We start from the raw sequence: 23,693 nt of genomic DNA on the forward strand, positions 1-23,693 counted from the left end.
AAATAGAGGCTTCCATAATGTGTAATGGTGTGTGGGGGGGGGGGGTACTTGGGCAACAGTCCTTGGTCTGACGTTGTCCCTATTTCACAAAATACTGGAGTCTATGTAAATGCTCCTTGTGGCTGTGGTCTGAAAAAATGGAGTATCTAAATGACACTCCTGAACATGGAGAATGGGTTCATTCCATCTTTAGCAGCATAAAGGATGGAGGCACCTGGAGTCTAGGTCACACCCAGTGGTTATGTAGCTCACTTGTTAAGAACATGAGAAAACTTCTCATCTCAAGAGGCACATTGTCTTCCAGGCGCCTGCATCCAGGGTGTGACAGAAAGGCTAGAAAGACTCATCAAGCCCACAGATTATCATCCCTTCTTGCTCATCCATGTGGGAACATATGATACTGCCCGGAACAGCTCAGAATGTGTTAAAAGAGACTGTCCGGCAATGCCGTCCTTCTGTCCGCCCACCCCACCAGCCCTGCAGCAGCAGATACCATCTTCAGGCCCTGCAGAGCAGCCTCTGGCAGTACCTCATCTGCAGGAGCCCCTCCAGGCCTCTCCCACCCTTAGGCCAGTCACAGCCGACGCCCAGGCACCACTCTGGGGAACAGCCTGCAGCCCCTCAGCAGACTCACCCTTCTCCTGCAGTTGCCCAGATGGCTCCACCCCATCCAGGCTCACAGGAGATTGCCATCAGCACCAGCCAGGCAGGCCCAGGCCCCAAGAGGCCAAGGGAGCCACTGGGGAGGGTTCAGAAGCAGCAGGGGCGAGCCAGGCAGTGAGCAGACCAAATGCCACACCCTAGGCGGGGATGGAGTGGGTGGGGCCAGGAGACTACAGAGTCTACCCAGCCCTCCTATCAGATAGGCTGGGAGCAGGGCCAGTCAGGGAGACTGGGTGGTGATTGGGGGCAGAGCCAGGGAGGTGGGGCCAGGGGAGGCCTTTAAATTCAGGTTCCTGTGAAGGTCGAGGAGGATTTTGGAGGGAGAGACAGCTGGAGTGTGCTGCTACTCCTAGGGCAGGGGAAGGAACAAGGTGGTGCAACCCCCTTCCCTGCCCAGCTGAACCTGGAGGACACCTGCCTGGAGAGCTGGTAGGATGGCAGGCTGTCAGGTGGGGGCACCAGTGAAGGAGGAGCCTCACAGAGACTATGAGGCTATGGGTAAAAAGGTGCACATCACTGCTTCCTGTTGATGGCTGTGGGTTAGGAACCATCCGCTATGCCGATGATGTTGTCAGGAAAGGTTGGGTTTCTTAGCCCATGGTCTACATTTTTACTTTTATTTATTTATTATGTGATTTATAAGCCGCCCATCCTCATGTATACATAATTTTTGAGATGAAGCACTTCTGTCAGGAGATGGTTGCACCTCATGAGGGTAGGGAAAAATGTGTTTGGCAAGAGCCTCACAAACCTGATAAGGGGGGATTTAAATGAAATCCTGTGGAGGAGGGAGAGAAAGTATGATGCCAATCACTGGAGATAAGAGCACTATCAATGCGTGAGGAGGGGCACATATGCAGGGACCCATTAATTGGCAGGTAAGGCAAAAAATGAAGCAATTGTTGTGTAAATCATGGGTTCTAATGCCTCTATACCAGGGCTTTTTTTCAGCGGGAATGCAGTGGAATGGAGTTCCAGCACCTCTTAAAAATGGTCACATGGCCGGTGGTCCCGCCCCCTGATCTCTGGACAGAGGGCAATCTAAACTCCCCTCTGTCTGGAGATCAGGGGGCAGGGGCACCAGCCATGTGATCATTTTCTCCGAGGGCAACCCACTGAGTTCCACCACCTCTTTTCCCAGAAAAAAAGCCGTTTAGAACAAATCATCAGTCAGTCCTTGAACATTTAGAAAAGAACTGGGATTACTAAGAGCTAGCCTGGGTTCCTCGAGAACAAGTCATGTCAGACGAACTTTATCTCCTTTTTTGAGTAACTATTTTGTTGGATCAGGGGAATGCTGTGGGCATACTTTATCTTGATTTCACTTAGGCTTTTGATAAGTTTCCACATGATATTCTTGTTGACAAGTTAGTAAAATGTGGTTTGGATCCTACTACTGTTAGGTGGATTTGTAGCTGGTTGACAGATCACACTCAAAGAATGCTTGTAAATGGTTCCTCATCCTCTCGGATAGAAGTAACAAGTGGAGTGCCTCAGGGATCTTTTCTGGGCCCTGTGTTGTTCAACATCTTTATAAATGACTTAGATGAAGGAATAGAGGGGATGCTCATTAAATTTGTAGATGATACTAAATTGGGGGGAGTAGCAAATACAGTAGGAGAAAGAATTAAGATTCAGGATCATCTTGACAAGCTGGAAAACTGGGCAAAACTAACAAAATGAATTTCAACAGACAGAAATGTAAAGTCCTGCATCTAACTAGGAAAAACTAAAGGCATAATTATAGGATGGGGGAGTCTTGTGTTGGCAGTAGTTCATGTGAAAAGGATCTGGGGGTCTTGGTAGATCATACACTGAACATGAGTCAGCAGTGTGATGTGGCAGCTAAAAAGGCAAATGCAATTTTTTGCGCTATATCAACAGAAGTATAGTGTCCAGATCATGCGAAGCAAAGGTATTGCTCTACTCTGCTCTGGTTAGACCTAACTTGGAGTACTGTGTTCAGTTTTGGGCACCACAGTTTAAGAAGGATCTTGACAAACTGGAACTTGTCCAGAGAAGGGCAATGAAGATGGTAAGGGGTCTGGAGTAGGGCACGAACCGAAATACGAACCAAAATTAAGCGCGAACCACGTTTTGTCAGTTCCCATTTCTGATGAACCGCCATGAATTTTAGGCTGGGTCGTTTGGTTCATTTTTTGGTTTGTCACTGCAGACAGCCTGGTGCCAATCAATCAGTTTCCTAGGCAACAGGGGATGGACTTCCTGCAGACCTTCTGCTGACCCGTAAGTGACCTTCTGCTGACCCGGAAGTGATGGTTTTCTGACCTGGATGTGACGTTTTCACAAACCAAATGAACCAGTTCGCGAACCAGGGGCAGGTTTGTGAAAGTTCATGGTTCATGAAATTTGACGAACCACAAACCACATGGTTTGTTTTTTTCCAGTTCGTGCCCATTTCTAGTCTGGAGACCAAGGCTGTTTCCACACTGCCTTAAAATAGCGGCAGGCTCCTGGAACGCTAGTGGCTTCTTCGCGCAATATAAGCTGAAAAAACGCCCCACATCTGTTTTAAAGAAAACATTGCGCGAAGAAGCCACCAGCGTTCCAGGAGCCTGCCGCTTTTTTAAGGTAGTATGAAAATGGCCCAAGTCTTATGAGGAAAGGTTGAAGGAGTTGAGTATGTTTAATTTGGAGATGAGATGACTGAGAGGTGATAGGTTAGTCCTCTTCAAGTATTTGCAGAGCTGTCAAATGGAGGATGGAGTGGAGTTGTTCTCTGATACCCCAGAAATTCTGACCAGAACCAAAAGGTTAAAATTAAGTCAAAAGAGTTTTTGGCTAAACGATAGGAAGAACTTCTTATAGTTAGAGCAGTACCTCAGTAGAACCGGCTTCCTTGGGAGATGGTAGGCTCTCCTTCTTTGGAGGTGTTTGAGAAGAGGCTACATGGCTGTCTGAAAGCAGTGCTCATTCAATATGAATGTATGCAAATCAGGAGAGGGCAGGCAGGAAGTGATGAGCTGGTGCTAGGCTCGCATGGCCCTTTCTTAGATGCCCAGGGTAATGCTGATTGCCACTTTGGAGACAGGAAGGAATTTTCCTCCAGGCCAGATTGGCTAAGGATCCTGGAAGCTTTTTTGCCTTCCTCTGGACATACTGCAGTGGTCACTGGGAGAATGAGGGTGGACGTAGCTGTGGATTGAACTAGATGGCTCTTGGGGTCCCTTCCAGCTTTTTGTTTCTAAGACCCTGCTAGTTAGACCAGTTGTCCATCTGTTCCAGCACACCATTTCAGGCAATGGCCAAGTAGGTGCCCTGGAGGAGGATGATACAAGGCACAGAGGCCAATGTGTGCAAAATCTTAGCACTGCCATTCGCCCCTTGTTACAGGCGACGACCATGACAGACCCCTGATTTGCACAATCTATGGATCACAGATTTATCTGGTTCCAAGGGATCAGTGCTTTGGAGAAAGTTGGAGGTTCTGTCTCTAGATCTCCATTTGACAGGGTCTCAGGTAACAGTGCTGGGAATGACCTTTGCTTCAGACTGGATGGCTACTCACTGAGTGATTCTGCACACGTTGGATAATGCACTTCCAATCCTCTTTATAGATCATTTGAAATGGATTTTTTTGTGTGCGGAACAAATAATCCACCTCAAATGATAGATAAAGTGCATTGAAAGTGCATTATCCAATGTGTGCGGAATCAGCCACTGTCAGTCAGAGCAGATGCAGGGCTAAATGGACTAAAGTGCTGACTCTGCAAAAGGCAGCTTTGTATTTCATACTACAGAGAAAGAAAACGAAAGCGTTTTTTTGTCCTGGAGAACCTTTCAAGTTAGCAACAGTGGCCGCTGCCACTCTGCCCAAGAGACACACCCTAGAATTCCATGACTGAGGATGCCGTAGTGCCCGTTTTGTTGGTGCTTCTAGAAATATTGCTACCAAGGCTGCAGTCCCAGACTGTGGCCAAGGCAAACATGGCACAGTGCTCCAAACTGTTCCAGAACAGCTTCCTTAATACGGTTGGGTGGCTGAGGGAGTGGCAGGATTTTCAAGATCTAGATTCCCCATCTCCTACACAACAGAAGTTGCAATCTTGCCCTCCAGGCATCGCAGCCGGGCTCTCCTCCAGCGAAGGCACGGGGCGTAGCTTGAATCTCTTGTGGGTTTGGCATTGACATCCACTCTAGAATTTCAGGAAGACTCTTCCATTAACTAATTGTTCCCAGGCGGTTCCCAGACGCTGTGCTCCACGCTTCTCGGCGTGCTTGCAGAGAAGAGGCAGGTTACGGCTTCACCGGGGATTTAAGTGGCCTTTGGAAAAGGAACAGAGAGTTGCAGCATTCTGTAATTGGTCTATTATTACAAATTAATTGAACTTGTGATTGTTTAATTGGCCATGTGATTTTTTAAAAATTGGCTGTACTTTTTCAAGGAAGGAAGCAAACCCGCTCGTATATAATTATCCCCAAACTATGCAATTAAATTCTTATTAATACCCTCAAACAGCAGGGACCATTCAGGCCTTTAATTAGTGATTAACATGAGACAAGGAGAGATTGAGCTGTAACAAAAACTGGCTGGTGGTTACAGTCGAAGTTTTTAGCTGCTCTCCCCCACCCAGACTCGGGAAGCAAGGGGAAAACTCTGCAAACTTAGCGGTGAAAGCTCAAGATCGGTCATGTCGGGAAGGGACCTGAGCCAGGCCTACCACTTTGCCAGCCTGCGCTTCAGGCTGTTTTTTCTACTCAGTTTTCCTTCAGATATACCACTATATTCAGGCTAGTCATTGTCAGAATTCTGGAGCAAACCGATACGGGCCAGGCAAGTAAGTGCGGACAGGGAGTCCAGAAGCAGAGCCAGTCACTACTGTTGTATCCTATTGCTTTTATCCAGCCGGGGGTTGTATGGCAGTTGCTTTTTCAGTACTATAAACAGGCTGCTTTCTGTTGTAGCGCCAGTTTGCTGTTTTAATCCAATGGACACAGGAGTCTGAAAGAGACAAGATGGAAATATATAAAGTGGTTTTGTAATTTGTTTGCATAAGGTTTCCCCTTTGGAATTTCCCAAATAGGTTTCTAAGTGAATGGTTCTCAAATTTATTCATTTATTTTATTTAGTGCTTTCTCTTGCTCTTTTCCCATGGAGCTCAAGGGGGTGTATAGGGTTCCTCCCCTCCAGTTTATCCTTACAATAACCTTATGAAGCATTTGAAGGTGAGAGAGAATTACTGGGCCAAGGCCAACCCATAATTTTCTTGGCAAGCAGGGATTTGAACCCTGGTTTCTGCATTCCTGTTCCGACACTCCAATCACTCTATCATGCTGGCTGTCTAAATGCCAAAGGGCTTTAGTTGCTTTGTGGTGTTTTCATTGCATAATAAGTGAACAAGTCGCTCAAACGGAAGAGCCAAGCTGGAGTCAAAAACTTAATAAAAGTAGGTGCAACCCTATTGGTTCCTTTTGTCACTTGACTCCTGCTGAGCTGGTAGCTGCAGTAACCATATTCTGGCCACCCACAATGGTGGTGCTGAAGTGCAACAGAGAGGATAAAATCAGGGCTTTTTTTCAGGGAAAAGAGGTGGTGGAACTCAGTGGGTTGCCCTTGGAGAAAATGGTCACATGGCTGGTGGCCCCGCCCCCCGATCTCCAGACAGAGGGGAGGTTAGATTGCAATCTCAACTCAACTCCCCTCTGTCTGGAGATTGGGGGGCGGGGCCACCAGCCATGTGACCATTTTCAAGAGGTTCCGGAACTCCGTTCTGCCGCGTTCCAGCTGAAAAAAAGCCCTGGATAAAATAGAGGAGCGGAAAGCCATATATGCATCTACTTTGCACTTTTCAGCATCATAAGGGTGACCATGAAAAATCGATTTGGAGCCAGGAGAAATGTTAACCAAGCAGAACCAGCAGATCAGATCCATAGAATCCAAAGCATGCTCACTTAAGGTGTTGGGGGGCAGGGGAGGGGGGGAGCAGCTGCCTCTACTTTATTTTTTTCTAGAAATGTTTGCATCCTGAAAACACTGTTTCCACAAAACCAGTCACACTGTAAATTAATAGACTTGTTCTTTGAAAGATGCAGCCACTTGACCTGCCATGCCTACAGTCCTGAATTCCTAATAATGGCACCCACAGTATGGAATCAGTTTCCAGAAAGATTTGCCAGACTTCCTCACTGGGGATGTTTTGCCTCAAGAAGAAGATCTTCCTTCTTCCAGTGTGGTGCAGTCACTATAGACCCACATTTGAATCCCCTTCCTGCTGTGCAGGGCCAGCTCGTCCATTGAGGCAGATCCAGCAACCGCCTCCAGCGCTGAGGCATCAGAGGGGGCACCAGGGGCGAGGGCATACGCTGTGGAGCTGGCGGCAGTAGCGCGTGGGTGGCTGAGCAGAAGGGATGGGAAACCACCCGCATGCTGCCCTGGCTTCCCGCCATGCCTGGCCCACAGCTACTGCAGCCTTCCAGTCCTCCTGCACTGCTACCGCCGCCGGCACGTGCCCCTGGCCGGGAGCAGCAGCCACGGGCCAGGCACAGCAGGCGTCCGGGTGGCATGCAGAGCAACGGAGCAGGAGGGCTAGGAGGACACATGCACGCCTCCCCAGCCACCCGCTGTGCCTGGCTGGGAGCGCACGCCAGCGGCAGCAGCGCAGGGCAGTCTGAGCGGGCAGCCCTCCCACCCAGCTGCCCGCCACCCCGCAGTCCGGGTGTGCGCATGTCGCGAGGGGGCAGGAACAGACCTGAATCTGCCCCTGGCCTCATGTGCCGGAAACCCTGGCGCCGGCCCTGCTGCTGTGGAAGCCAGCCATGCATATTCAGCCTAGCCTACCTCAGAGGGTTGTTGTGATAAAATGAAGAGAACAACAATGTAAGTTGCTTTTAGTCTCCATTGGTGAGAAGGGCGGGGTATAAATGAAATAAATAAATTCTTTAAATAAAATTTCCATCTGAAGTTTTTCTTGGTTCATTCTTAAAGTACAGTTTCAATACACTGTTGTTCTCACCATTTTCTCTTGCTGTTTTACATTGATTTGCATGGGTGTTTAACAGCAATCGTAGTTTTGTTGTAAGGAGCCCGGAACATTTGTGGACAGGTAGTTCAAACAAGAAAGTAAATATGAGCAGAATGAATTTTGAGATGGTTGAAGTTTTAACGGATCACTATGTTTTTAGGGGAAGAGGATTATGTTACAGTGGAGCAAACCTCCAAAACTCCAGCATGTCTCAAAAGATAAACAGCGACGATCCAGCAAGTTCCATTGATTGAATAGGAAGAAGGTTTAGCAGTGTATATAACTCTCCATTAAAATAAATAAGACTAATATGTGTCTAATTTTGGCTGGATCAGAAATACTTCAGATGTTAATTTTTGGCCAGTCCACTCAACAATCCACAAAGGGGGTAGAGAACAGGCTAAAAAAAAAAATAATCTGAAATATATGTAACATCCCAAACAGACAGGGGCAGACGATGTTTATAAGCAAGGTGTGCAGTAAGGAGTGATACAACGCCATATATAGAAGCAAGCTAATTTGCAATGGAGAGACAGCCTGGATATCCGGAAGTCTGGGCTCCGAGTAACCAGTGATCCAAGAGAAGGTGGTAAATATGGTTGAAATACAGCCTCCAAGAAAGGCCGTCTGAAACACTCGTCTGTTCCCACGGAGCGCAATTGTGGATCTGTCTGGGAAAGGGTGCAAGTAGTTTTCAGCCATGGATGAGCAAATCTTCCCTGTTTAATTTCTTTTAATGTTCTTTTATATTCTTTTCAATGGTTTCGCCCCCCCTTTTCATTGTTGGCTTTGTTAGTATTGTGTGTGCATATTGTATGGTTTTTGTACACTATTTATATGGTTTTTTTAAAATACCTACAATGTATGTAATCTGTATAATATGCGTAGAATGCTTAACGCAGATTTATGGACACACAAAATAATTTGAAAAATATGGGCAAGATTAAGTGTGAGGAAAGAGGAAATGGGCACCATAATAGATTTGATTCACACAAGGGAGATGCAAAACTGAAACGCTGTCGATTTTTTTTTAGTTGTCCCAGCCAGGATGAGAAATTTGAAATCATCTAGTAGTATTCTGAGCTAAACTCTCACAGATGAAGCCAGAGGCAATCATTTACCTACACTTTCTCCCCAGCTGCCCCTTCACCTCTAAGAAATATAATGTAGGAGGATTTTCTTTACAAAGGGGGCAGAGTACGTGAATCCCATACATTGTGGTGTGCATGGAAGAAGTGCGGCAGGAGTGAGTGCTGTGGCAGACACCACCACACACAGAGACACATACACACCGTTCTCCGAGAGTAGATCATACCACACACACACACACACACACACAGACACACACACACACACAGAGTTCTCCAAGAGTAGATTATACCTTGTGCCAGGGCCGGCACACCTATTGAGGCCAGGTAGGCAGTGACCTCAGGGTGCAGGGAGCCGGAGGGGGCACTGGAGGAGGCATGGGGGGCGGGAGCGCGCACCACGGAGCTGCAGCCTCCTAGCCCTCCCGCCCTGCGCTGCCGCCGCCGCCGCCGCCGCCAGCACACACCCCTGCCCGGGTGCAGCAGCCGCGGGCAGGCGTCTGCAGCAGCGCAGGGAAACCGAGCGGGAGAGCTGGGAGGCCACCCGCACACCGTCCCAGCTGCCCGCCGCAGCAATCGGGCCGGCAGTGCGCACGTGACCATGATGACATCACGTGACATCATCATGCAGGCTGATGCATGTGTGCACGTGCACGCGCCTGGCCCATCGGCGGGCTGCAAGCACCGAAAACCCTGGCGCCACTGCTGCCTTGTGCACAGATACAGTGTTTATACAAGCAGTACATGTACAGTCTCTGAACACATTAGCTGCAGAAATGCACAGCAGAGACACAGAGGCTCACAGAGTCCATTCAGAAGACCCCATCAACATGCAGAGGTCAGTGAGGCGAGTGCAATCCTTCTCCCCCTTTTGTTCATTAACTGTCCCCTGTTTGCAGCCATCTGCAAGAGATCTAAGCCCTTACAACTTGCAAATCAATACAACTCACCAGGCCTGGGTTTGTGTCTGCCAGATGCTCGACAGCCCCATGTTCATGAAGTCTTCATTTAAGAAACCAAGCCGGGGATTTATAGTTTATGTAAATAAAGATATTGTATACCGCTTTCTCCGAAACACGTTCAAGGCAGTTTCGACAGAGCGCAGTTGAAACACAGTGCCAAAACAATGAAACTCCACAGGAGAGCTTTAAATGGCAGTGCTAACAGCTGAATGAAGAACAGCAGGAAACAGTTTGATCAAGGCATCTAAAAAGTCTTAAATTAAAACTCAATTATTTTTTATACATGTAATTTTAAAAGTAATTTATCGACGAGAGAAGGAGACTGACCCACCCCAGCCCAGAATGATCCAAATCTACTCTTTCGCCCCCAGGCCAGTGCTGGGGAAATTAAATAAAAGGTTTAGCCTCTCACTAAAAAGTTAGCAACATTGGAGTGGAGGACATTCAGCAGCTGAAACAGTCAAGCTGAGAAGGCCTTGTTCCTAGTGGCCGCCCACCTCGAGTCTAAGGGCCAAGCTAGAAGTGACGAATTCCACTTGAATGGCAAGTGAGCAGACTCACACATGTATTCCTCCCTGTTCACTTGTGCTCCACTTGCACTCCACTTGATCACATATTCCTCCCTGTTCACTTGTACTCCACTTGCACTCCACTCAATCACGTATTCCTCCCTGTTCACTTGTGCTCCACTTGCATTCCACTCGATCACATGTTCCTCCCTGTTCACTTGCGCTCCACTTGCACTCCACTCGATCACGTATTCCTCCGTTTACTTGTGCTCCACTTGCACTCCACTCGATCACTACATGATCAAGTGGAGTGCAAGTGGAGCACAAGTGAACAGGGAGGAATACATGTGAGTCTGTTCACTTGCCATTCAAGTGGAATTCGTTACTTCTAGCTTGGCCCTGAGAATGGGGACCAGAGGGCCACCGCACCCGTCTGCTGGTCTGCAAGTGGTGGTACCCTGCTCCAAGATGATTGATTTTTTTCCTGGCTTTCTGATGATCTTTGGTACTATAGTCATATAAGCCAACGGCAAAGATGAAAACTTGTAAAAATTTGGACTAACCTGTGTAGAGTTAAGATTTAATATTCTTATAAGGGTTTCATAGAATTTCATACTTTTATGTACATATATTCTTATAAATCAATTAATAGTGCAAAGTGCCTTTTTGCAACCCCCCCCCCCATTCTCTTTTCTCTCTCTCATTGTTCAACTTTTGCTGAAAGCTGTTTTCAGACAGACAGAGCATAACCAAGGCCGAAAATGTTTCTCTTTTCTCAGTTGCTTAGGAAACTTAAGATAAGTCCATATTCTTTGAGCTACTGTCTCATGAGAAGGGAGAAATAGATACAAGAAGAGCACATTCACTCCCTGTATCTATAACTTTTGATTCTGAAGTTAGAAGTCAGCAAGAAATGAGAAACTCAAAGTCAGCAAAGGATAGCAGTGACCAAATAAGGAGAACAGAAAGTTACATTGATAGAAGCAATATCGCGAGACTAGTTAGAGAACTGAGTAAGTAGCCCCAATTAAAAGAATTATAGAGATCAGATGTATAAAGGACCAATTGCATATTAATCTGCACGCCGTTCCTTTTGTACTGAAAAACGTCTTTAAAACTGTAAGCTTTATGTTCTCTGGTACTCCTATGGCTCCTTTGAAGCAGTGTACCCATATTGCAATATTCAATATAATCATTGAAAAGAAGCACTCGTCTGTCTCCTCCTTTTGCTCTGAAGAATCTGGGTAAGGGCAGAAGCAGGGGCGGCGGGCCTATTGAGGCCAGGTAGGCGGTGGCCGCAGGCACGGGGTGCCGGAGGGAGCGCCGGAGGAGGATCGGCGGGCGGGAGCGTGCGCCACAAAGCACCAGCCTCCTATCACTCCCACCCCACGCCGCTGCCGCCACCAGCACAAGCCCCTGGCCAGGCGCAGCCACCACGGGCAGGCATCTGCGGCGGCGCGGGCAACCGAGCGGGAGAGCTTGGAGGCCGCCTGCTGCAGCAATCAGGCCGGCGGCGGCACGTGTGCTCCCGTGATAACGTCACACGTGACATCATCACGCAGGCCGGTGCGCGCGCGAGCTCGTGTGCGCGTGGGGGCGCCCGGCCAGCCGACCGCGAGCGAGGTAAACCCTTGCTCCGTCCCTGGGCAGAAGGGCACTTGTTGTGTAACAGCTGCATATGGACCCAGATTATCCTGGATGAGTTGAACATAACATTGCTGAGGCACAATATAAAGCCCACCTGTGCGTGATGCTGGCCCCCGAGATTCAAACCTTGTGAGGTTCCGTTTCTTGGTCAGTGTTCGAGGCCCAGAAACCCACCAGGTCAGGGTTTCAGGAGTCCGACACCACCTGCTGGTCAAGGATTCTGCCTTTGCATATATATATTACTTTATCAAAGTAAAAAAAAGGGATACAGAAAAAAGGGGGGGAAGTTAATAAGGTCAAGAAGATTTTGCGACTTATCGCTACAAGAATTCTTAGAATACAGAGTGCACAAAAACGTAACCTTTTTCAATATTTATCCATATAGCAATAAAGATTGCAACTATTAAGTCCCATTACTATATATTATTCCTTTATACTACACATACTTAGCGCCTCCCACCTCCTTCTCCAGGCTTAGTAATAAAAATTAATAATCAAAAAGGCAAAACGCCTCATTCCATTATTACTACAATATTTCATCTTATCTCTTTATGTAACTGATTAATATAGCAATCCTCTCTACTTATCTCTAGCTTTATCAATGTTTCCAGGGTCGAATCCACATTCACCCATTACGCGCATGTTTATTGGATATCTTCCGTTTGCCTCCAATCCATGATTTTTTCCTCTTCGTTCACATTCCTGCTTCCAATCCGTCTTTCTCGCGCGTCCCTCTGGTCACACGGCCACTCGAAAACCGCTTTTTTGGGCGGGACCTTTTTTCCCACCCATTTTTTTTTATTTTTTTGAGCGCACTTTTCCGTTATTTCGATCTTGCCCATAAAAAAAAACATCATTGAAGATAATGATGCCTCTTTCCCCCACTGACAGCACTGATGGCTCTCTCCCGTTTCTTTTTTGGAAATTTGGAAGCATGTGGGAAGCTTTTGTGGGCATTTCCTATGCAGGACAGTTCAGTGCCTGAATTTTACTGAAGTTTCACTTCCTTGGAGTGTCATTATTTCGATATTTCATAATTTCAATATGACAGTAATATAAAATAAAAAAAATAAAAAACAGTTAAAAAGGGAGTTTCGCGAGTCCGTTCTGAGGGTGGATTCACCCCAAAATGATTTTTCAAACTACCAGATTTGATTCAGAAACAGCATAATCAATAAATCCAATGCTATGAAGTCAAAAACAGTCTTTTGCAGACTACGGAGCACTTGCAAGTTGAATCAGCCAATAGGAACTCTCAGAACGGCCGGAGAGACAGGAAGGGGGGTGTTTTTTTAAAAAACCGCATAAATTGCGCATTGGCCTGTTCACGGCCACCGTGAAACTCCCGTTGAAAACCTGTGACCACATATTCGGGAGAAATGCGAATGAAATGCGTCTGTTTAATGAGGTAATGTGACCGGCACTCGGAATTGCGTGGGGAATGCGGGGAACATGCGACTTAGAATGAGCAATGTGGATTTGACCCATATCTACAAACTATTTTAGCAATTATATATTCAATTATATATTCATACATTTCCCCCCTTGTCAGACTGTAACCTCTTATAAGCTATATACAATAAGTCAGTATGTGATCTTATTCCAATTTGTAAACCTGCAACATCTTATTTATTCTGTTCTCTGCCTTTGCATCTTAAGTTGTGTGGTAAATGGCTCTTTCCTAAGACAGGCCCTGAGAAGACTTTTGTTTTCCATCCTGTTCTCTATCTTTGTCCCTTTCTTCCTTAAAAAAAAAAGTTTGTAAGAATTTCCCATTGTCTAAACACTTTTAGAGGATCTGCTGTTGGTTTCCTCATCGGCTGCATTCAAACAGCACAATCAATTGTGGTGATGGGGTGTGTGTGGAAATGCGCTGTCAACTTATTGCTGAGCTTGTATATGCCCCTTGGGCCTCTCCTCTTCCTTTTTGCATGGAAAATCACAGTTTAAAACCATGTCCAGGCCGAATCCACTCTTCCCTACCTTCTGCTTTTCATACGCAGTAATTGCGCTGGATTCTGTCTCACAATATCCCAGTCTGTGTTCACATCCCCTCTCTTACTGTGGCAACGTCGCGCTATACATCGTCCACATCCCTTGGAGAATCAGGAGAAACAGGACATGGGTGCGGGCGTGCCTCGGACAGAGTTGGGACCATAAGAATTGCTTGGCAAAGAGGGATGGTGTTCCAGAAAGGCAAGGAACAAGGAAGTGAGGGTGGTTAAGAGGTGGCGGTCTCTTTGGGAACCGCTTCTATTTGTTCACATCCATGGTGAGAACTGCGCAAGAGAAGTGTTTGAAAGCGTGACAACCTTGTCTGAGGCACAGCACAACAGATACGATAGAATGGTGGGATTGAGGTAAGAGTATGTGAACATACTCTGAGAAGCGCATAAATGGCGGGAAAATAGTCGCAAACTTGAGCCGTGTGGATTCAGCCCTGGTTACCTATCATGTATGAATGCAGGTGTGTAGCTTAATTGGAGTTTGTTTTCCCTTTGCTAACTAAGATTCTAAGCCTCTCTGGTTCAGAATCCTGGTTAGCAGCAGGGAAACATATTTGTCCGCATTCATGTATCATGGATAAATGCAATTTGTTTTTAACCAAGACTCTCCACACATGATAAGAGGAGTGAGGAACCTGCTGGATTCATGCACATTTCTCCTTATCTGCAGCTGAGTGACATCGCAGTGCATCATTTTCCTGCCTTTATCTTATGGTCTTACAGTGTATTATTCCATAGAGTAGGATCTCCACCAGTGTTGTGTGGTGGCAGCATGTTGGGGAAGGCGTCAGGAGACTCAGGTTCAGCTCCTATAAAACTCCCTGGACCACTGCATTTCTCAACCTAGCAGACCTCACAGTGGAGAAGGAAAGGACCATTTAAACTGCCCCAAGCTAAGGCGGAGTAAAAAAATGCAAGAGGTAGAATGAATGTCTTCCAACTGCCCTTAATTACCAAGATCTTCCCTTGTTTTCTGCTACTTGTCCCTGTTTTTTGAAGATAAGCTTTTTCTTCAGGAATTATTTGAGTTTGTAAGTCTTCAGGGTGCGAGATCTCTAAGAAGATGGAGGAGAGGTTGATGCATAGTGTCTGCCGTGCACATACATGTCGGCGGGTGTGCATGAACCCAGCCCTGAAATATTACGTCATGTGCATGTGTATCATGCGCCACAACTGCTGAAGTAAACTTTGAACTCCTGCTCACACTGTAGGACAATGATGCTTGAAGAAAGTATATCTTTCGTGTGCAGACTAAAACTTTCTTGCCACAGTAGGCTTTGCTGTTGCAGAATAATAGAATGCAGCATGCAGCAGACTCTTTACGCATTGTATAGTGGAGCGGGGTGAGGGGGAGCAGACTCAGGTAGAGCCAAGATACAAATGACGCCTGACACAGGTTGGACACTTGTCAGCTTCCCTCAAGGTTTGATGGGAAATGTAGGCGTCCAGGTCTTGCGGCTTGGCTCTCCATTTAATTGAAGTGTACAGAGAGGCAGTCTATGGGAGGGAGAACATGCGGTTGGGAGGGGAGTGCAGGCGTCGGGCTCTCACTGGGCACCCCCCTTCCCCTCTACTAGGGGTGTGTGTGGGGTTTCTGTAAACGTCAGTTAAATGGAGAGCCAAGCTGTAAGACCAGGACGCCTACATTTCCCATCAAAACTTGAGGGAAGCTGACAAGTGTCCAACCTGTGTTGGGCGTCACTTGTAGCTTGGCTCCCAGTGATCCGTGATAGGAGAATGTTCTCTGAAAGCCAGAGGTGGGTAAGCATTATCCAAATATAATTTTTCTCATTGTCCCCTGTCTTGCGCTGAGTTTGGCATGAAGGAATGTAAAAAACCTGTTGCTTAGCCAGTGTGTTTGAGCGTCATGTTCTTTGTACATGTTTGATCTTTAAGGGTTTCTTCCCCCCCATCCCCCCCTGTCTGCTTTCTTCTTTTACAGAGAATAGAATCGGAGAGCTGCAAGCCATGTGGGGTTGCGGGGGCGGGGGGGGAGGTGAGTTAGTGTAGAAGAACTTTCATGCAAATGATAAGCAGGCCCAGCAGTTAAATCTTGAGCTGACACATTAATGAATTTCACAGCACGCCTGGAAAAACTCTCACCAAAGCCTTGATTTGACCAGAGGACTGAGGAACGGGGGTGGGGGTGTTGAGGGCAAAAGAGGACGGCTGGGTATGTGGTAGGAGGAAATCTTGTTCACATTATCTTTTTGCGAGAGTGTTAAACAGGAGCTGGCAGTGCTGGTTCCTTTTTTATTCAGCACACATGGATTCCTTTTTTAAAAAATTTGGTTTCTGTGGCTAATAAGAAAAAGGGGGGGAGGGGTGTGAAGGAGGAGGGGTGACGAAATTACTTTAGCAGCTGTCTCCAGGGCTGCTGTTACTGCCACCATTCCTCTCACTCTTCTGCCCTGTAACCTGGCTACAGCTGGGACTGTTCTTATTCCTTAATAGCCCTGGCAGCGAATAAAAGAATGGACATCCCTACCCCAAACTCGAACCGGGTGGTCTTTGTGGGGGCTCTGGGCCGGGTCTTCAAGTCAGCAGCCTGCTGGGAAAGATCAGGGATCTGTATGACTCAGGGCCAAGCTAGAAGTGACAAATTACACTTGAACGGCAAGTGAACAGACTGACATGTATTCCTCCCTGTTCACTTGCACTCCACTTGCACTCCACTCGAGTGGAGTGCAAGTGAACAGGGAGGAATACACGTGAGTCTGTTCACTTACCATTCAAGTGTAATTCGTCACTTCTAACTTGACCCTGAGGAACGGTTTGCCATCACCCTTCTTTTCCCCTTGGGACCCTTCATCAGCTCCTTCCCAAAATTGGGCAAGCTTTGATTACCTCATGTTGTAGATCAAAGAAGATGGATCTCTGGGGTCACCCAATGAAATTGATGGGTGGTAGATTTTAGGGCAGGAGGGGGAAGGGAAGAATTTCTTTACATGGTGCATGATAAACCTTTTGGGATTTGCTGCCACGAGATAGGTTGGCTTAGGTGGCTTTAGAGCCAGGTAAAATTATTGGAGGATAGGTATAGTAAAGATGAGAATGGCTGAATGGAACCTCCATATTCAGAGGCAGCTGATCTCTGGAAACCAGTTGCCTCCTTTTCTCCATCTGTTTCCTCCTTTTCTTTCCAGCCTGCAACTGTAACCTTCATGCCCGCCGCTGCCGCTTCAACATGGAGCTCTACAAACTCTCGGGGCGGAAGAGCGGAGGCGTCTGCCTCAATTGCCGCCACAATACTGCTGGCCGCCACTGCCATTACTGCAAGGAGGGCTTCTACCGGGACATGAGCAAGGCCATCACTGACCGCAAGGCCTGCAAAGGTAAGGGACCTCACAGCAGTGATGGCCAACTTCTGTTCTCTAGACAGGGCTCCAATGAGCCTTCTTGATGGATAGTTAGGCTTCAGTTGAGGTCTTCTGCTGTAACTCCTCTGTTATAGGGTGCACGCCCCCTGATCTCCAGACAGAGGGGAGTTTAGAGGGCAATCTAAACTCCCCTCTGTCTGGAGATCAGGGGACGGGGCCACCAGCCATGTGACCATTTTCAAGAGGTGCCGGAACTCCGTTCCACCGTGTTCCAGCTGAAAAAAAGTCCTGCTTAATTTAAAAACAATTAGTGGTTTAAAAAACCAAATAAATGGTTGCCCAATCAGGTTGGGGCACTTATAAAAACCACTGCATCTAAATCTCTAACCATGCCATCGTAAGCAGAATTACACCTTCCCAAGCTAGAGTTGCCAGGTCACTTCTGGGTAGTGACATCATCGTACAAGGCTGTAGGCTGAAATTGGCCCGCAGCAAAGCGTGGGAGTGCTCTCGGGGCAGCGTGATGTCATTGCAGTGGCCCCGGGAGCACACCCGTTACCTGCCTTTCCCCCTGCCAGCCAGGTAAGCAGTGGCTGGGGGCAAAAGGTGGGAGCAGGGATTCCCGCCTCCACTAGAGGAATGGGATCCGTATCCCAAGCCCATTTAAACCGATGGGCTTAGAAGGGTGCAACTATTCTTAAGATGGCAACAGCTGTATACCACAGCAATTTTGTTCCTCCAGCTCAGTTTGCAGTGTGGTTCAGAGTTAATGCAAAACCATGGTTTGCTTTAAAAGTTGCCGGCTTAGGAATCCAGGATTCAGCTTGATCGATTGTCGCTTGCCTCGACAAATGCTGTTTTTATTATTTTCCCCAGCCTCCTCCAGAGACCTGGCTGGTGTCCCACCATGAATTGTGGTGAGGGCAGTACTGGAGAGCAGGTCAGGATTAAGCCAGGATGTCTGTGTTTGGAGGACGTGGTTTCACATCATGTTTGAGCCAAGTTTATATGAGGCGTAGCCGTTTTGGTTGAGATACGAACATGTCATGATTTCGGGTGAATTCCATAAAGGCAGGAGTAATTTATTTCTCCTATCAGGGCTTAATATATGCCTTTGGAACTCCAATGTAGTAGGAAAGGAATTCTGCAAATGCTCAGAGGCACACGGTCTTTGTCATTAATTTGCATTTTCAGATTTTTGGGTTCAGCTTTCCCCCCAGATTAAGTCCTGGAAATAATTAATGGAAATAAAGGACATGTGGCTCCAACATGGTTTTTTAAAAAATGAAAATGGTTTGAGCAAATTTGAATGTAACTATGCTGTTACCTCAGCCCCAAAATCCTCCTGTGGGGGCTGAAAAGTGTAATAGAAATTATTATTTTATTTTTCATACTGTGGTTATTAAGACAGTAATTATGAGAAATCACCTTGAGAAGTGACTTAAAGAATGCTGAACTCTCGTAAAGGCCAATGGAAAGCTAGAATGTGGGAACAGAACCGCCAGATGACATTTGGTATAGTCCAGATAAATTAGTTAAGAATCCAAGGGTGAACTTGTAACCAACGGCTAGAAAGATGGTTGCTTACTTGTTCTCCACATCTCAAGCAAGGAATCATAGCTCTGTCAGTGCTGACTAATTCATACCCACCTCACAATTTATTTATATCTGTAGTCTGGGTTTAAATTAGGAGTCCGCAGTGGAATTTATCCCCAGTTTATCCAGCATGTATTTCTTCATTTAGCCCATACATACCCCAACCACTCACCACCAGCCCTCTTTCATTTCTTTATTGCAGTCTTGTAGCAATAGCTCTCTGAGGGTGTGTCCAAATGGCAGTTCTTTGCACTGCTGTTTGTGGTTAAATCTGAAGCACGGACAGCTCTTCCGTGCAAATGGACAAGGGAGCTGCCTGGGGGTAGGCCCCGCTTAAAGAGCACACAATATCAGAGACAACAGCATGGGCATCCATACCAACAGCAGGACCTGGAGCACATGTTCTCCAGTCCAGGGTCCATCCCTATGGCATGGGCTGGAACAAAGCAGGCTCTATTGATCAGACAAGAGCAGTAGCCCAGGCTTCTAGTACTGAGAAATAATAGTTCCGCTTTATTGTGCACTAGCTGGACATCGTTTGGAGCACTTGACCTGGATAGCCCAGGTGAGCCTGATCTCGTCAGATTTCAGAAGCTAAGCAGGGTCGGCCTTGGTCAGTAATTGAACGGGAGACCTCCAGTGAAAACCAGGGTTGCAGACGCAGACAATGGCAAGCCACCTCTGTTAGTCTCCTGCCATGAAACCCCCATCAGGGGTCACCATGACTTGAGGGCACTGTCTACCACCATCCCCTTTAAGAAGGATGTAGACCAAATGGAACAGGTTTAGAGGAAGGCAGTGATGGTGGTTGGCAGTCTGGAAAGAACATCCTGTGAGCTGAGCGTTTAGCCTGAAGAAGAGAGTGAGGAGGAGACAGTCTTGAACTCTTCAAATACCTGAAGGGCTGTCCTTTGGAAAAGGACAAAGCCATCAAGGACAGACAGTTTGAATGAGGAATTGCATAGAGTTATTAACACGAGGGACCAAATGAGTAGTTGAGGTTGTTGCCCTTCTTCTGTTTGCCTGATCCATGCTAGGTGTTTATAGGGAACCACTGAGGAGTCTGTCAATAGCTTCTCCTCAAATCCTGTCCACCCACTTGCTTCCCCCTTCCAATTTGTGCCCTTCAGTTGACAGAAATTTACCACCAGCATGTGGACTGTATGAGTTTGACATTGGAGACTCTGTCTATAGAGCGCTGAGTACTCTAAACAGATCCCTTCCTCCCTCAAGGGGCCCAGGGCCCAATGCTCTGGTGAATCACTCTTTACACCTGTTGGGGTCTCCCCAAAAACTCTATTTATATTTTAACCTAGAAAGAGAATTCCACAGCAGGCGGAATGGCATCACTTCCTGTCTAACCATATTCCACTGGTTATGCCAACAGACTCTCCTCTGAGAGTCCAGTCCTCTGCTCTGCTTGGAAGCTGTGATGTTCATGGGAGGTCCACCCCCAGTCACAAGTGGCAGTTGCTGATGGAAGATCACTGGAGGAGAAAGTTTTCCAAGGAACGATATACTGGACAAAATTGGTCTGCATATAATTTTTGGGACGGTTAGAGGTTGGCGTTTGGTTAATTGTTAACAAATCAAATCTTGCAGATGCCACTGTAAGCAAAATTAATTTTAGAGGTGGTTCTTCAGGTAAAACCTCTGAAGAGCTTTGAGGGAAGGCAAACACAAGAGTTTTCTTGATTACATTTTGTTAAATTTCTCCAGAGAGTTTCGGATATCCTTACTCATACACAGGGCTGTTTTTCTGGGGAAAGAGGTGGTGCAACTCAGTGGGTTGCCAGCACAGGGGGCAACTCCTGGTGGGAGGTGGTGCCCCTGGTACCACATGCAGGACTGCACAATGATGTCACTTTGGGTCAGCGGGAACAAGGGGGGAGTTTTTCAAAGTTTAAATCGCCCTCGGTGAAAATGGTCACATGGCCGGTGGCCTCGCCCCCTGATCTCCGGACAGAGGGGAGTTTAGGTTGCCCTCCGCGCCAAACAGCATGGAGGGCAATCTAAACTCCCCTCGGTCCGGAGATCAGGGGGCAGGGCCACCGGCCATGTGACCATTTTCAAGAGGTGCTGGAACTCCGTTCCAACGCGTTCCAGCTGAAAAAAAGCCCTGCTCATATGTGGATTCTATTCCCCCTGGCTTCTGATGCAAGTTATTCGTTCTAATTAACGGTACTCGTTTTTTAAAATATAAAACATAATTTTTAAGTCCAAAACTGTTCACAGGACCGTCTTTATCCATATCAATCAATCTGAACATTAAGATCTTCTTTGGAGACTGCACGACACACGTCTGAGGTGTGATGGGTGTGCCATGTTCCCACCAAGGCTGAGAAAGCTTACCCGATAGAATTTGGCCTCCACACCCTGTTTCTAGGCCTTGTGAGGGCATCTGGTTGGCTACTGTGGGAAATGATGCTGGACCAGACGGACCTTTGGCCTGATCCCATACAGCTGCTCGCGTGTTCTTTATATAATTTAACTAATAGTTTAACCATCCACCGTACTCCAGAAGCATGTGAAGGAGGACTTGTGAGATGAACGAGTTGGCTGTTTTGTGTCTCAGGTGTCCAAATGTTTTGAGCTGGCTGTGGACCTCCTGCTGTAACACTTAATCACTGACTCAACAGTAAGGGGAGTCGCTGTGTGGAGGTGCCCCCAAGGAAGCCCGCTCGGCACAAAGTTGATCAAGAATGCATGCTGACTACTCCAATGTCCACAGCAGACCGTAGTCTGAAAACATGTTTCTCTCATTAGCCTCATGCTTCTTCCATGCCTCTGAACTTCTGGATGCAGTCCAGGCCTGGAAGCTGATGAACCCAGAGAGAGAGAGCCGCAAGGAAAGCTGTTTTTCAAATAGACTGAAAAGACTTCTATGCCAGCGGATCTGAATGTTAGAGAAAAGTATTGATGTTCACCTTAGCGAAGCCACGGGGGGCATTCTGAGCGTCAGCTTCCCCCAGTCATTGATTCCCAGCCTGGAGAGAGAGTTTGGAGGATCTGATTCACTCCCTTTCAGAACCTTAAAGCTTGGTACACTGGACACTTTCCCTCGTTTCCAGCATTGACGGCCATGCCAGAGTGAGTGGGTAACCATAAACATATAAAGGTGACCTCAGCTCAGCCCCTATTCCTTGGCTGTGGGCTGTTCTCGTGCATCCAGCCAGGCTGTCAGAAGTGCTCATGTTGTTTTATTTTTTTTTCCAGTTGAAGGATTCAGTGGTGTTTTCCTCACAATGTTTAGATTATTTAAAAATCAACTTTAATTGAGTTGAGGTTGAATAAATGAGGGCCTATGTATTCCAACAGAGTTTGAAGACTTGGGAGTTAAAGTCTGGCCTCTGTCATAAATGCACGATATGGTCTTCAGCAAGGGGCTGTCAGCATCAGTTCTCCTCTGGGAAGGAGCTGAGCCTCAGTGGTAAAGCACCTGCTTTGTGTGCAGAAGATTTCAGGTAGCAGTCCCTGGAATGTCCAGTTGAAAGGGTCAGGGCTTTTTTTCAGCTGGAATGTGGTGGAACGGAGTTCTGGCACCTCTTGAAAATGGTCACGTGGCTGGTGGCCCCGCCCCCTGATCTCCAGACAGAGGGGAGTTTAAATTGCCCTCCACGCTGCTGGAGTGGCACGGAGGGCAATCTAAACTCCCCTCTGTCTGGAGATCTGGGGGCAGGGCTACCAGCCATGTGACCATTTTCACCAAGGGCGATTTAAACTTTAACCCCCCCCCTTGTTCCAGCTGACCCGTGACGTTATTGTGTGGTCCTGGGAGCATATGCGCACTTTGTGTGCAGGCATGTGGTACCACGAGCACCACCTCCAGCCAGGAGTTGCCCCCTGTGCTGGCAACCCACTGAGTTTCACCACCTCTTTTCCCAGAAAAAAAGCCCTGGAAAGGATAAAGTGTTAGGTGATGTGAAAGACCGTTGTCTGACACCCTGGAGAGTTGCTGCTACTGAGAGTAGATAATACTAATATTTAGAGACCCATAGTCTGACACAGCATAAGACAGCTTCACGTGTCCACGGTAAAATGTGAATAGTAAAGACCACCCTAATCACAATTTTAAAAATGCATTTATTTAAAATATTTGTATTCTTATTTTTCCTGCCCTTGAAGAAGCTTACAATTATAACACAAAGAAAAGCTATTATAAAATGGACCAGGTGGAATATAATTTTTTTAAAAAACAAAAAAAACACAGAATTTCAGATTGAAAACTCCTTCAAAAATCATCATCCAAACAGTTTCTGCTACCCAAATGCTTTAGAAAATATGTTGATTTTGCCCTCCTTTTCCGATGACCCGGGGCTTTTTTTGCATGGGTGATTTTTACCTCATTTGACTCCATATCTCTTCGGGTTATCGTCCGAATTCCAGACGATTAACTCCCCCTCCAGATTTCATTGTGGTGTTTCAAGGACTCTCTTCCAAGTTTTTTTCCTGCACTTTTTCTGCATGGGGGGAAAAATCCAGGAGAGAACCCTTGAAACGTTGCTTTGAAAACTGAAGGGGGAGTTAAGCGTCTGGAATTTGGAAGAAAAAGAAGCATGGAGCCAAAAATTCAGCAAAAATCGCCCATGCTAAAAAGGGCCAGGAGAGATCTTTGACGACTTCCCTCTGGAAGATCATCTCACAACCTTAGCTACAGCTCTACGGGCCCTGCTCTTCATTTTGGAATTTCAGGCATCACAACATGAAGAAAAATGTAGACAAGCATTTATGCGTAAAAAAATATATTAAAAGTAATGGTGGTATATGTCATTGACAAACAGAAGCAGGTATGGATTTCTTGGAGAAAAATACTAGGTCATGTTCACTGGTTTACATGCTAAAACTTAAATGGCATCCACAGAGTTTAAATTTAAATGGGAGAAGATTAAAATAACGTATATTTTTCCATCAGCAATTAA

At 46.8% G+C, this 23,693-nt stretch overlaps 1 protein-coding gene across 1 annotated transcript in view; it reads left to right on the plus strand.

Moving 5' to 3' along the window:
• NTN3 (netrin 3) overlaps positions 1-23,693 on the plus strand; it is a 128,365-nt gene that overhangs the window by 46,618 nt on the left and 58,054 nt on the right. Inside the window, exon 3 of the mRNA XM_054994766.1 lies at positions 17,005-17,193. Within this exon, the coding sequence (XP_054850741.1) occupies positions 17,005-17,193 (189 nt within the window). The remainder of the gene's footprint in view (positions 1-17,004; positions 17,194-23,693) is intronic.

Source organism: Eublepharis macularius, chromosome 12 (assembly GCF_028583425.1).
Source record: "Eublepharis macularius isolate TG4126 chromosome 12, MPM_Emac_v1.0, whole genome shotgun sequence".
NCBI lineage: Eukaryota > Metazoa > Chordata > Lepidosauria > Squamata > Eublepharidae > Eublepharis > Eublepharis macularius.